The sequence below is a fragment of the Diadema antillarum genome, unplaced genomic scaffold (genome assembly GCF_040938485.1).
Source record: "Diadema antillarum isolate AM-2024a unplaced genomic scaffold, OU_Dant_1.0 scf00000141, whole genome shotgun sequence".
Classification (NCBI taxonomy): Eukaryota; Metazoa; Echinodermata; class Echinoidea; order Diadematoida; family Diadematidae; genus Diadema; species Diadema antillarum.
Genome location: NW_027271030.1, coordinates 468,614 through 483,659, shown reverse-complemented (window position 1 = coordinate 483,659; position 15,046 = coordinate 468,614). Strand labels below are relative to the sequence as shown.

General features: G+C 41.6%; 1 protein-coding gene across 1 annotated transcript in view; it reads right to left on the bottom strand.

Moving 5' to 3' along the window:
- Positions 1 to 15,046, bottom strand: part of LOC139721252 (heterogeneous nuclear ribonucleoprotein K-like) — a 92,393-nt gene that overhangs the window by 9,938 nt on the left and 67,409 nt on the right. Inside the window, exons 3-5 of the mRNA XM_071632574.1 lie at positions 9,804 to 9,907; positions 1,432 to 1,488; positions 367 to 410 (exon numbers count right to left, since the gene is read on the bottom strand). Coding sequence (XP_071488675.1) covers positions 367 to 410; positions 1,432 to 1,488; positions 9,804 to 9,907 — 205 coding nt within the window. The remainder of the gene's footprint in view (positions 1 to 366; positions 411 to 1,431; positions 1,489 to 9,803; positions 9,908 to 15,046) is intronic.

Below are 15,046 nucleotides of genomic sequence, written 5' to 3'. Positions count from 1 at the left end.
AGATGCAGTCAACTTTAACAGTAAAAGAGAACTTGACAGAAAAATAATACAAATATACAAACATACACATAACATACATAAATACCAACATACACAAACACACAAACATTTATACATATACATACAAATATACTGTACATGTTTGAAATGAAATGCAATGCAACTAACAAACCATACAGCTGGCATGCTAGATCACTGTCAAACCACTCTACTTGGATTTTACCCACAACTTGATAGATAAGAAACAATAGGTAAGCTCTTGTGATTAAGATTGTAATGAAGCTTAAAATCTTGATAAATCAAACAAAATCATCACAATAGGCGGGAGATGTGTACTGGTGAAGCTAGCAAGCAGTGGGGACGTACCGCTCCGGCCCACTGCAATCAGGCACTGTAACGGTGGCATTGAACTGATGGGATGGACGGGCCGACCACGGATCGGTGGTGGTTGGATTGGAGTGATATCACACCGTGCGGACCAGGTCAGGAGGTTGGGCCGGGTCAGGAGGTTGGGCCGGGGTCAGGTCAAATGATGGAAGGGAGAGATGGGCCAGGTGCAGATCCGAAGAGTGGAGAGGGTGGTTTTCAAGTTTGAGGCCAGAGGCAGAGAACCGCCATGATGGGAGTCAATGGGAAGCCACATTTGATCCATGTTCAGATCATATTTTTAATTGGTATTGGTCAATTTGGTGGCCGGGAGTACCACGGGGCAATCCGGTCAGTTTGGAGGTCAAGGGATCACATTTGTACGGCACCCATGGATCGATACAGGTGTGAGGAGGAGCCGGGGTAGGGCCAGAGCCAGGGCGGGGCCAGAGTCAGGGCGGGGCCAGAGCCAGGGCGGGGCCAGAGCCAGGGTGGGGCCGGACCCAGAGTTCGGTGGCACATTGCGGTTCGGATCGGAGGTGGGGCGGATGGAGAAGACATCAGAGGGCCGGGGCCAGCGTGGAGGGGGGATAGAAGAGAGAATGGCTGTAAGCCTCTAGGACGGGGACATTTCAATCACTAGTCTGCTTCAATGGCTGAACCAATGGGGCTCTTTTGGTATGGGCCTAAGAACTCAAAGTTCCTTAGATGAATTTATATGACATGATTCCATGCTATGAAAACACAACTTGCATGTCAGTCTCCCTATCCACCCATGTTCATGTTTTCATGAGACAAGTGATGGTTCATCAATACCAGTGAATGAAAAAAGTGAGGACTTGCTAAAACAACATTTCATCAATACGAGCTATTTCAATGTTAAAAACTTTTGCTCCCCCCCCCCTACTTTTTTCATCACAGTAAGTTGCCAACACAGTGTACATGCCTATGAACCAACTGATATTGAATCCCCAAAGACTGTTATTTTCTGGTAAATTAGACACCATTTCTGCATGAAACCCCAGTCTACCTCCTCATCCTCCAGGCAGGAAGCCAGATACCTACCTTGCCTCTCAGCTGTTTGATGTTTGCACCAGCTTTGCCAATGATTCCACCAGCACTCTGTATGAAGAAAGCAGTGGAAAAAATCACACCTTACTCACAGCATTGGATGAAAGCAAATTTTCATTCTTTTTGCAACGCTGAATGAGAAGAACTACCGTACAAGATTTCACATTAATAAATTAATGCATTTAGTAATATGGAGACGAGGCTTGATGTATTACAATATAAGACAGGCTTCACTGAAATTTGGGTATAGGCTACTAATACCATGGTACAAAGAAGGCAAATATCATACTTAGGGCTTTTCAAAATGATGACTTGAGCAAGAACACCATTATATTACATTTGAATATCTAAGTGAGAAAAGAGAGAAAGAGATAGAGAGAAAAAAAAAAACCACACATGTCGGTATGTTTCAATGCTCTACTTTGCATCCCATGTTGCAATAAACAGAAAATAGAGAAAAGAACATTACGATGCGCTGTCTGTGAAGGTAAAATCTAGTTTGAAACATGCTCTGTATCATAATAGCAGAGAAAAGAAGATCACAGATGATGCATGTTTTGCTCTGCAGGAGTCGAGGAGCTCGCATCACACACATATTCTACAAAGATGGAGACAAACAGAAACACACAATCCCACTGAATGGTCTTGCACAAACTACATTGTTTCTTGTCATCAACAAATAACGACTCGGGTCAGCTGGTCTACAGCAGTATGGACAAGTCAAAGAGGATTTGTTCAGCTATCTTCTTCACACAAACTCTTCTTCATATCAATTCCTGGCTAATTTGTAAAAGGCAGGATTATCTTGACAAAGGATGCTGAGAGCTGATTGGTAGAACTATCTCTTCAGTGTCATCCACCTGTCTTCCAATCCACAAATCTCCAGAGGATTGACTTTTTTTTCCCTCAGAGATTATCTTCTCTTTGTCTTCATTGACATAGTAGTTACGTTCAGACGGCAGGCCCTAACCTCGAGGTTAGGAAACCTCGAGGTTTCGCTCTTGCCCCCTAACTACGACGTGTGTCCACACGACGAATCTTAACCTCGAGGTTACGAAACTTCGAGGTTAAGCTTCTGCCCCCCGTAACTACGAGTGGGTCCTACTCGATGTTAAAACCACAAAACCGGAAGTTTCAGCCCACACTGCTAACAAGGCGTCTATTTATTCTTTAGTCGAACCCTGTCGGACTCGCTTACGGGTACTCTTTTTCTCTGTCATGGTATGCAGAGATAGCACTGCACTGATGACTTTATGCCTTTATGAAGATATTCGTCGAAAACATTTTTTTAGCGTCGGAGAAGAATATAGAATACAGTTTGATAGCGAGTAAATGTTAATTCGACGTGTTCAGTTTCAGAGATCAAGCGCATGGGAAGAAAAGATGATGTTGTTGTGTCATGCGTCATAGGTTTTTCACGTGTGGTGTATTTGTGGTGTACGTTTGGGAGGTTGACCCGGAAGCAGAGGGAAATTGTGGGGGCCGGAGTTTACGGCGAGGTCACTCTTAACTTCGAGTTCGTTGTGTTTTGTGTCCACACGGTGCTTAACTACGAGTGGGGACCCCCCGCGGCTCGTGGTTAGAGCGCTAACCATAAGATTTCTCGTGGCTCGAAACTTCGAGCAAACCTCGAGGTTTGCTAACTACGAGTGCGTCTTCACGGTCCCTAACTACAAGCTCTAACCTCGAAGTTTCCTAACTTCGAGGTTAAGGGCTCCCGTCTGAACGTAACTAGTGTCTGATAACAATGACCAAGCATCTGCAAACCCACATGACCGGGTCTTTTGTTTACCAAGGACGAAAGCTCTGTGGCACACGCCATGAGAAGGGTCGTGTTGGTCCCACTCATTCTCATGAAACAAAGACATAGTTTTAAAACTAGTGAAGGAGTTGAAGATGGAGAGACAGGAATAATGGCAGACAGCAGAAAATGAGAGAGGGATAGAAGAAACAGAAAGAGAGAGATATGTAGGAGGGATTGAGAGAGAGATGTGAGAGAAAGAATGAAATGAGGGAAAGAAGGATGAAGAAGAAAAAGGTGTAAAAAAGTGATAATGATAAAAGAACTTGAGAATGAGTCAAGATGATATAAGGTGTTGCAAAAGTGAGTGAGAAGTAGAAAACTTCTTGTTCCTTGTTCTAGTCTGGTCTCCACGTAATGGTGTGAAAAACAGGAGCAGCGTCACTGACTGCATGCAGAATCTGCCTTTCACACTTTTTGGATCCGCCACCTCTCACCTCTCGAACACACACCAAGCCTTGCAATGGGGTTGTGGGGGGATACGTGCCGCCCTCCTTTGTTGACGAGAGGCACGTGGCGGTTCCAATGGCTAAACAAATACTTGACGACAAAGGGATACCCTGAATGGGTTGTGAGAATAGGGGGGCATAACGACAGATTGTGTGCGCAGAGGGGTACCCCAGCCGGCAACAAAGCAGAGCGTAGTGAGAGGGAGTCGGGAAAGGGTCGTGGCAGCCGCGTGCTACTGTAGCCAGATGCCTGGCTTTGATGGATGTGGGGAGACCAGAACCTAGTATGGCAGCTGGACTTATTATTGATGAGTGTACAGGCCTTTTTGTGTGTGCGTGAGGGTGAAGAATGCAATGTGCTTGTACAGACAGAATACAGAACACTAATTAACACTCTCTACATAGACTATCGATGCAGAATGCTCAAACCATGTAAAAAAACAAATTGGCCAAGAGATGAAACTGCATCACAAACAGGATGAATAGATACACTTGCCTATCTTCAGCAATGTAGCATCCAGTCATATTACTCTATGCACAGCTGTACTTTGAAAATACAAGAAGAGAGTGAAAATATCAAGTTGGTTTATTGGTCTTCTCGAATAATCTTCACTTTAGGAACTATAGCAAACACAAAAGATTACAGTCAGCATCCATTTACAGCTTTCTGCAGGCAATGCACCTTTTGCAAACTATATGTTTTTCTGACGACGATGAAACACGATTTGATGTCAGGGAAGCAACCAGACTAGTGAAGCTGTGAAAGGCAGAATTCTTTGAGATGTAGATTTCACAGGTCATTGTGTGACTTCAAACTCACTCCACATGTTAGGTACAGGAAGCAACCAGAAAAGACAAAAGGAAATAGAACAGACTAAAGCAACTTACCAGCATTATGGCACTGTATAGTTCACAGTACATCCAGTAAAACCTTCAACCCATGGAAGAGTGAGTCAGAGGCAGAGATGCTCCTAACTAGCTCTATGTATCAGGATGGATGAGTGATATGTTGTTGCTCCATACTACCATTCCTGGCTGGTCTTATCTCCCACAGTGTCATCTCTTCCTCTTCCATTCTTACTCCTTGTTTCTCCTCTCTCCTCCTCTCTCTGTTCCTCCCAAAACTAAGACTTCTCCAAGAGACCCGAATCACCGGTGATGACCCCTCCATGGTATCCTTTCTGGTTCCTTGACAACCCCTCATCTCATCTCTTCTCCGAGAGAGACTCAACTCTTCTCCCTCTCACAGCCTGTGTGATTCTGATTGACCCATTGTAAGTCGGCCTGCTTTTATTCTCCCTCTTCCCCTCTCTCCTTCTTTGTCTCTCTCCCTCTCCCTTAACTCATTCTCTCTCTCTCTCTCATTTTCTCTTTCCCTGTGAGGCTGCACTCAATTCATTAGCCAGTAAGACTGGACTCTGAGTGGCCAGTAAGTCTAGGAGTCAACAATGGCCAGTGAGCGGTGTGCGCGTGCCACTAGGACAAGCTTCATTGAACACTGCGACCATCATCTGTGGAAATCATTTTTTCCCTCTCTCTCTCAAACATCGGCTTGGGCATTATGCAAATGAGCATAATAATGAACTGACTATGCTTTCATTTACTAGGCTCTCTTTCGATAATTACTGCAGTTTTTGTCCTTTTTTTAATTAGTCCAGTTCTTTTTTTTTTCTCCCCAGTCACAATGTGAGAAATGTAAAATGACCTCACTGAAAAAGACTAATTAAAAGCCCTACAGAGCTGCCTACCTCTCAACGCAAGGCTGAAAAAGAATTTTGTGTTTGACTTGACTCTTATATCTCTGTGGGGCATGGCTTGAAACGTTGCCAAGATAATCAAAATGTAAACATGTCTAATTCAGTCTAAAATAAATCCACATTTTTTAATGGTGCATCTTCCTGTGTGATAATTGTATTTGTGATCCATTAACCCCAAAGCTACTCTTCTTGCTGAGCTAATACCACTACTACTATGTTCTACCTCATCCTTGTATTAATTAGCAGCTATGGGATCACTTAAACAATCACCTGATATGGTACGTATGGCTGACTTGTTTAAATGAATTAAATATTGTTTTCAGTCTCGTTATATCTTCTCCTGTTCAGGGGTTTCCTCTGCACCACACAAAATCCACAATGAAGTGACCTGCCACGTAAGACTCAACTATAGTTCATGTTCCTAGAAGTACTCATGGAATCAAAGCCCTAAACTGTCGGTAGGAAGAGTAACTGTGGCTGATAGAATATGACCATTTTCTTATTTCCCTGAATGCAATGGTATCTCCCATAGAGACATTTCATAATTAGCACTCAATGTGATTGACTCTTCTATAGCACAAGACTGGCCCTGTCCTGGCTAAGTAGTGAAACTGAAATATTCAGCAGTTGTAATAAATGACTAGCTGAAAACACAAAACGATGTCTTTAATTTCTGATGCACATTTGCCAATACATCAGGTTATCTGAACACATCCTTGTCTACAAATATCAAATTTATCTTTTAATTTCATATTGTTTTAGTTTCTATTAGTTTCTTTGTTTGCTTGATCTTACTGCTGCTCAGGTACATGTAAGTTGTATCTGAGGAACTAAGGAGTCTCAGAATCTCAGATTTTTTCCACTACTAGATCACATACCTGAATACAAATCTGATGATTAGATCATGTCATTAATCATTTCATTGCTCCTCCTTCTCTATCCACTCTCCTTATTCAAGAAAGGGTCCCAACTATATGTACAGAACATACAGGACTATAAAACATCACATATTATGCAACTCACTGCCACACAAATGTGACTTGATTATCCATTCATTTTTGCCATATCATGCCATGTGTATTTCTGAGGCCATTATCCTCATCAAGCATCTGCTTATGATAATGGTCCCCTGCAATGCTACGGTTGTATTACACATGTTCTTTTTTTCAAAATTTTTAGTCATATATCTCTTGAACGGCAGGTACATGAAATATCACAATTTGAATATGCATAGAATGACACCTGCTCATTCCATTTTGTATTGTAATGTATTGTATTATATTGCCATAAATTTAAGTCAATCATTTACCTGTTTCTGATTATTTCCACTGTAAATCAAAATATCTCTCAATAAGTTATTTAACTGACTTTGTATTATAATCATTTATGAAAAGGAATGCAAGGTCAAATACAAAGTTACAATTTAGCGTGAGGTCCAGAAATATAACAAATTTCAATACTCAAGTGTCATATGAAAATCAAAATGAACACTTATAGTACGATCAAATGTATAGAAATAGACAGATTTTAATAAAACAAAAATCAGATTTTCATGAAAAATTTTTTGCTGTAGATGTTCTACAAGACAGGAATTGGCTTCTGTGCCATTTCAGGTTGCATAAATGAGCATGTTTTTCTCTGCTATCCGATGAAAAGGGCAAAATGAAAAAGAATAAAACAGAGGCTGAATTTGAATGCAACAGTTGCATGCTGGAAGAAGAAAGAATCCTGCATAGTGTGTAATCCCATGACTGAGTGAGCAAGGAGAAAGGCTTCCAAATGTTGCTGCCTTTACTTTGTTCCCTTCTCTCAGCCTGCCTCCAGGATGGGAGCTGGTTGCTGATCTTACACTAATTCCCTCCTTTCCTCAGCAAGCCACCTGCCTTCAAGGCTTGCTTCAGCCATTGTTTGAAATCACACCGCAGAATTCCCCACCCTGCAAACTTTCCTATCAACCAGAAATGAGAAAATATCAAAGACCCTTGCCATTCCCTCTCCTCTTCCTTCTCTCTCTCTCTTTCTCTCTCTCTCTCTTCTCTCATTGGCCTTGTTTCACAGTGAGACAAAGAAACCAATAACCTGACATCAATGACATGTCATCTATTCTCATATTCCACACTGGCCCAACAGAATAGAGCTCATTAATACTTCCCTACATTCATTTTGTTTAATTGTCTTCAATTCTCCAAGGCTTGGGGATGATTATCAAAAAGTAATCTCCATCTTGCATCAAACCACTAGGGGTAATTGGTAACTTTCTTCCCTCAGGAATCATTGGCTTGACCCTGGGTACTGGAGAGGTTGGCGGCACCCCTTTCTAAGTGACGATTCCCCTGGAGTGCAAATTGTCTCTGTACTTGATACCTCTAATTCTCTCCATTTCTTCACCTAGTAAAGACAAGATCCTTCTAAAAAGCCTGTTGTGATGAGAGAACAAACACTTTCCACGGCAGGCATAGTTTCTGCACCATGTAATGAGTCACAAATTGCATCAATTTTCCATCTAATTAGCCCCTGATAGCTTTTATGCCTGCAATAGCTTTAATGAGATCATTGTAGGCAACATTATCTGAGTCACTACAATGCTTGTCATCAAAATTTGAAGCATTGCTACAAGAGGCAATATTTCATCGCACTAATGGGGAGAAAATTTCCCATAATGCATCTAACCCACTTTAGAGCAAACTGTGTGCATATTTTGTTGAAAAATGATTTTTGTGCCATAGACTTAAAACTACTTGAGGAAGCTTTTCTACAAGTGTGAATGGTCCTACCAGGCAGCATGAAATGAGCTGAAACAATTACCTTTGTTACAACTCTGCCTAGTGGTATGGAAGATTGCATCCATGGGTAACTCTATGAGCACAAATTAGGCCTGTATTGAAGCTTGTCCCTGGTGTGGCCCAACCCAGTGTCATTGTCTTCAGGGTGCTAGCACTCTGGGCTAATTAGAGCAAATCTCCAGTGCATGGCCAAACCCACATCAACCAATGTATCATTGTTTGCTGCTGTATGCTTAGCTATGGCTACCCATAAATCTCATTTGGCCAGCTGCAAGCAACTACTGGCTACTTCTCTTTCCCATGAAACCCTGGACCTGCTAATTCTGTGTCACACAGAATAATGATGAAAACCAAACAAATGCCATTCTACGACGTAAACAAGAAGTCACTATATTATATCCCTTTAAACTAATCCTGCAGCCATGTTTAGATTCAATATTATCTGTGCATCCTGCCAGAAAAGTTACCATTTGTTTTTCAAGGGTGAATCTAATAGTGTGTATCCAATGATTTCAGCAGAGGAGAACACACACAAGAAATGCATCATTTCTTCTACCAAATTATATCAAAAAAGTGGCTTGATTGCACACACACACACACACACACACACACACACACACACACACACACAAACATCATTCTGATCACTACGTCATAAGAAAAACTAATCTCCATTGTGCTAAGAGATGAGATGTAAAGGTAGGAACACATGCATGACTTGCAGCAGTAGAATGTACTGCATAAGCTATGTGGAACCAGTGAAGACTCAGTGTACATGCAAACAAGCCTAGCTAGGGTAGAAGCTTGCTGCTGTACAGCCTTACATGTTTAAAAATGCATCAGACCAAGGAGGAGGGGGAGAAAGCGAGGGAGAGGGAGAGGATGAGAGAAAGGGGATCCGAGAGAGAGGGAGAAACCATCTAGAAACTGGGCACACTGTGCCCCCCTCCCTAGAGGGAAGATGTAACTGACATTTGATACTGCTGGCGAACTATTCTGTGTAGGGTATGGGGAAGAATGTCTCATCTGTCATGGCCGTCTCTTGGAGAGAGCTAGCAGAACAGGACACATTGCGACTGTGCCACACACTGCAAAGGCCATTGAGACATGCATCAACAAATGTAATGGAACATTTCTGCTAGAAGCTTTCTCCAAGCTGTTGTTATCAAACCACGAGTGCCATCTACATTCTTCATAGACACATGAAAAACACAAATTTTGACTTCCACTCAAACAGTGCTAGGGAAGGTGTATCATTCTAGAACAATCTTCATAGATTGCACTGCAGATATGTAATTCTACGAAAGTCATACTTTTCTTGTTGACTTATCTCATTGAAACCCACTCAAAAGGATAACAAAGTCACATGGACCAATCAAGCTCAGTGGAGGATAGGTTTAGAATGTTTTGTTGTGATGCTGGTTGTTTTGGTCTGGCTAACTTGAAGAAAATGACCGCATCCTATACCCAGAACACAAGTGCACCAAAGAGGAGAAACAATGCATAGATGAGAAAAGAGTAGAGAAAGAAGACAAATAAAACAGAGGTAGAGGAAGGGAATTGAACTAGTACTTACGATGCTGGGAATGAGAAACCTGAAGGTCACTTTCTGGCCATCTCCACGAGGGCGCTTGTTATTCTCACTGGCCGTCACATTTTCTTCTGCCGATCGCTTCCCACCTGATAATATCAAAACAGATGAGAAAAAACAAAAAAATATGACAATTCTGCCATGATAAAAATTACTTTATGAAAGAATCAGGAAGGACTGCATCGACACACTACCGTCTGTTTGAATTGGATGAGACATTCATATTGGTGAGTTTAGTGAGGTGTGGGGAGGAGGGGAGGATTGAACATTCATTTGTTTGCATGCTACCATGACAAACACCATATACCTCCCCATTTCTTCATGTTTGCTCACAAGGTAAAGAAAGAGGAGGCTTCTGCCATTATTCACACACACACACCAAAATCATAAAAGTCAACAGAGCATTGATGGTAGGAGGCAAATGAAAAGTCACACGTCCAATTAGAGATGATAGTAATAGATCCTAGTTTAGGGGAGAAAAAAAGAGAGAAAGGGATATTGGATAGAGAAGGAGGGTGAGGGAGAGAAAGCTTGAGCATTTATTAAAGAGTCATGCTTTATGAAGTCATGCTTTGAGCTCTGATGGGCAAACATTGGTTCAAGCACAGAGTCAACAAACTCTTCATCATCCAGCCACACTTTTACCATCTTTCAGCAAACGTTCATAACTCGCCATCTTCCCTCCTCCAAATCTAATCATTCATGGCAGCCAGGGCTATGATTTGACAGCAATTACCGAGTCAGTCTTTCATACTGGGTAAACATTGTTTTGCCTAAACCTGATTTTACCTCAGTGTCTTCTGCTGTTTGCATGGAATGAAGGACTGGCAGCTCTCTCTGCACGAGGGTATTTATTTATCTCATGATTGATACATGGCAGTGACTGAATGCTTGTAATCATGAATTGTTCAATGTACACAGAAATGGTTTGATGTGATAGGGTAAAGTGAAGACAAATGAAAGAATGGTGTGTTAAGGGCTATTAAAGAGAAGCAAGGGGTTAAGGAGAGGTTTAGGCAGGCTGAGATGAGAGGTAACCATGGCAACCAAGACCCAGCAGACCAGCAAGGACCAGAGACAAATGATGAGGTCAAACCTCCCTGAAATCACATGATCTGGCAATGCAATGCCAATGAAGATATCCACTCAGCAACAGGACTTCATGACGTTACTGATGGAATTGACTCTTTTCCAAATATTCTCCATATCTTTTTAAAAGAAAACTTGATATGATCCATAAACACTTCTGGAAAGTATGTTCCTTTTGTTCATCCCTCCTACATGACCAAGCCACGGTGCCTTGAAGATAATAGTACGGATCTCCCGTAGGGTGTTTCAACCTAGATAAATCAACCGTTGTTAGTGATTATGGCAGGTGGTTCGATAATTTTAAGCTGCAGGGAGAAAAGGTGATTCATTTTTCCCATAAATTAAGACTGATGAAAATGAGGAAGAAGAGAGAGGAAACAGTTGGACCCTGGGTTCTTAATGCTGTTGGTCATCACATCAATGGCTGTCTCATTTGTGTTGGTCTGTAATAAGCACAGAGTAAACAATTCTATTCCAATCATCTTCCCTACTCTTGTATCATGGTAGCTGAGCTTTAGGTTATACAATGTATGTATCAAGCTTTTGTTTCTAGACAAATCAATGGCTGCTTCAAGACGGAGCAAATTCTGCATATTTTGTGGTATCTTCCCCCTCATCTAGGAATGAATCACTGGAGGGTCTTCAGAATGCTTTAGCAGCAACACAGCTCCGTCATAAATATGCAGTAAGGTAAGGCATGTGGAAAACAAGATAAAAGTGTGGTTGAAAAGCTCCGAGCTCCATGGCTTTCATTAGGGGTAACCATGACAACAAAGAAGCCAGGCAAGAGAGATGATGACATCAGGGAAAGTGGACATGGGTCTTTCTTCCTATTTGTGAGATACAGCAGCCATATCATTATATGACCAGTGTCATGTTTTTTCTCTTTCCCTCTCTTCTTCTTTTTTTTTTTTAAACAAAAGACTGATTCTCAGTCACTTCAGCCTCTAGCCATATTTTGATGAAGTCTTCTTGTCTTGGTCATAGGTCACTAATGCTGATGAAGCTTGTGAAAGTTCAATGTTCAATTTCCTTGCGATGTTTTCTGACTTACAGCCAAGTCTTGAAAACATTTCTTCCCTTTTTAATATGTTGCAGATGAAGAGGAAATGCAAACTGCATTGTGTTGGAGTTCTGCTTTTTCTCACAATGTCCTCATAATGCGAAATGAGTTTCAGCCCTTTTCTGCTGCATTCTCTTGGATTACCATGCTACAAATGCAACAAATCAAGATTGTATGTTCTATCAAATAAGTCTTGTGCCGCAACTGAAGGCTAATGTACTTTACTACAGAACCACTCAAATCAAAGTTAAATGCATCCCTCTCAAAAGATGACCATTACAAAGTAAACCAAGAATATCTCTTCTTCGTGTACTTTCCTTCAGTAGCCATCTTCAGCCTAGTGCCAACTGCAAAGATCCAAGTCTTTCCAACATATTTTCCCAAAGGTGTGAGGAGCACAAACACCCCCTGTCTTGCCATTGGCTGCTCCCCCCTACCCCACCTGTCTGCATCAATGTCCACTTCCTCTCCCCATTATGGTCCTCTCCCTCACCCCTGCCTGTTTCAACAGCCGCCAGATGCTGGGCTTCCTGCTTGCCTCAGCCTCACAAAATTCCAATATGGTTTGGGTGCCAGAAAATCAATTGCAATTTGGAATCGAAAGGAGGAAACACTTCGAAGCATACACATTTTGTCCTCTTTCTCTTGAAATCTGGCAAGGCGCACACTGTAGAGAGAGATGACAGAAATGCATCCAAGGTTACCTGCCACACCAGATGTGACAAACCCATTTTCAAACAGTGTCACAGTCTCAGGTTTGCATCCCAATAGAATCTTCACATGGCTGAGAAACTGAGCGAGTGGTAAAATTGGTGTTTGGGGGAATTCTTCTTCATCTCTATTATTTCCTTTTTTCAGCAAAGCCTGGAGAATTAGGTCATGCTAGAATGGCTCTACCACCAGCTTTCAGGTAAGGAAAGCATTTGGAAAGAGGAGCAAAGTAAGAGGAGGTAAACTGAGGGCGGAAAGGAGGTTGTATGGAGGCCATCTAAACCTCTGACTCATCACCACACTGGTGTGTGTGTGTGTGTGTGTGTGTGTGTGTGTGTGTGTGTGTGTGTGTGTGTTGGTGTGTGTGTGTGTGTGTGTGTGTGTGTGTGTTCACGGGAGACATGCTAAATAAATAACGAAGCCTCATTTCGTCCTCTGGCAATAGCCATAATGATGCCGTAAGTCAGAGAACCCACACAGTAGAAAAGCAGTCTCCAATAGACAGCTTCACACTCCCTTGAGCATTAAAACTCTGACGTAGCAGTGAGTAATTAGTAGAAGGATAGCTGGCTTGCATGCAGGAATAGGTGGCCCAGACAGCATGCTGTTTACTGGGTGATGTATTTGCAGAAGAGCATAATAAAATGAATGCATATTGTGCAGAGTAGAGGAGCGGCCTTACAGTATCTTGCCTCCAATTGAGTTCGCATCGACATTCTGAATGAATAATGAGCTTGTTTTCTATGAGGCAGCAGAAATGCTTATCAAGAAAACATTTTGAGACAATTGGATTACATGGCTAATGGAAAAAAAAAATTAACCCTGTAGGTTGATAACTGACAGAATATTATGAACCTCTCAATATTTTCTTCTAATAACGAGTCTTGATTTCACATTTGATAGCATATCCTGTATTGTGGCAATTGTGGACATATTTCAGATGGGAAAATGAATTATTAAGGAATGGAAATGCGTTTTTTTTTGTGTTCAGGATCACAATACTTTGATGAATTTTAGGAAGAGTAGATGTACACTGAGTTGCATGCAATCAATCACACAATCCCTAAAAAGAAGCTAAATGCTTATCACTTCTCAATCCTCCATTACTCCCCAACAGCTCATGTCAGTTTTGTATTCCATGCAAACAAGGAGCTTTCAACAGTGGATGTATTATTCTCAGAGAAATGATAATGGAAAACATCTTGAGTCTGTGCCTATTCTATTTCTTAGGACATCTATTTTGACACAAGATTTGCTTTATTTCATGCCAAATGTGACCCTCAGTCTGTTACCATGGTATACAAAACTGTTCATGCTTTGCAGTGAAATACCTGTAAAAATGCATCTCAGGAAATATGAAGAGAAAGAGGAAGCTGGAGACCATTTCCTCTCATATGATATCTCTCTCGACGAGCAAAAGACATTCCGGAAAAAGTAGATTTTCTTTACCCCTTTTTTAGCTAACAGGTCTTGCACATTTAATGAGAAATTAGTCTAATGTAATTAGTTCTTGTCAAATTTCAGTGATTATCAGCCACCTCCTGACAAATGCCATCGTGACTATAAAAACCACACGCATGATCTTGACAAAACACAGATCTCAAACTGACTGCTGGTGAAGAGAAAACAAAATGTGCTTGCTTTATAACCACCTGCTGAATCTTTCTGTCACTTAACAAATTTCCCAAGCAAGAACAATCTGTAAATATCTGTGAATCTACTCTCTCTTCGCCAAAAATTCAGTCTCCTGAGCAGGGTTTGGTTTGCAATGAGTAAGTTGGTTGCGTGCCATCCGAGAGTGGAGTGTTTCACACAGTACTGCACACAGAGTCAGAGTAGAGGCATTCAAGAGATGGAAGACTGCTGCTTTCTACTGAAGATTATTTCCACATGAGAAGTCAAGTGTGTAGTCTGCCTGACAACACCCATTACCCACTGCTGGCTCCAACAAACATTCAGCCATCACTGACAAGAGATGGGGAATTCACATAAGCCTTGCCAAAGAAAGATGCCTACACATTCTCACACAAGTTTGCCTCAAGAACCTTTCGGTAGACTGAATCAAAGGTACCATTCACTTATACAATGAGGTAACAATCTTGTGAGCATTTAGTGCCCATGACCAGATGGAGTCAGAGTTCACTTGTATTCTTCTTCTACCTAACAGGTGCTTATTACCTGATGGTCCTCCCATTTTTCATGCAAGAAAATAAGTTTGTTGAAAACCCGCTCTCATCAGAGAATGTAAGATAAGCTGAACATCAGACTTGATTATCATGTGTAACAAGGGAGATACAAGGTCAAGCAAACCACTGCATTCGTCTCTTCTTTACCCACTTCAAACAAGGTACTGACAAAATACAGG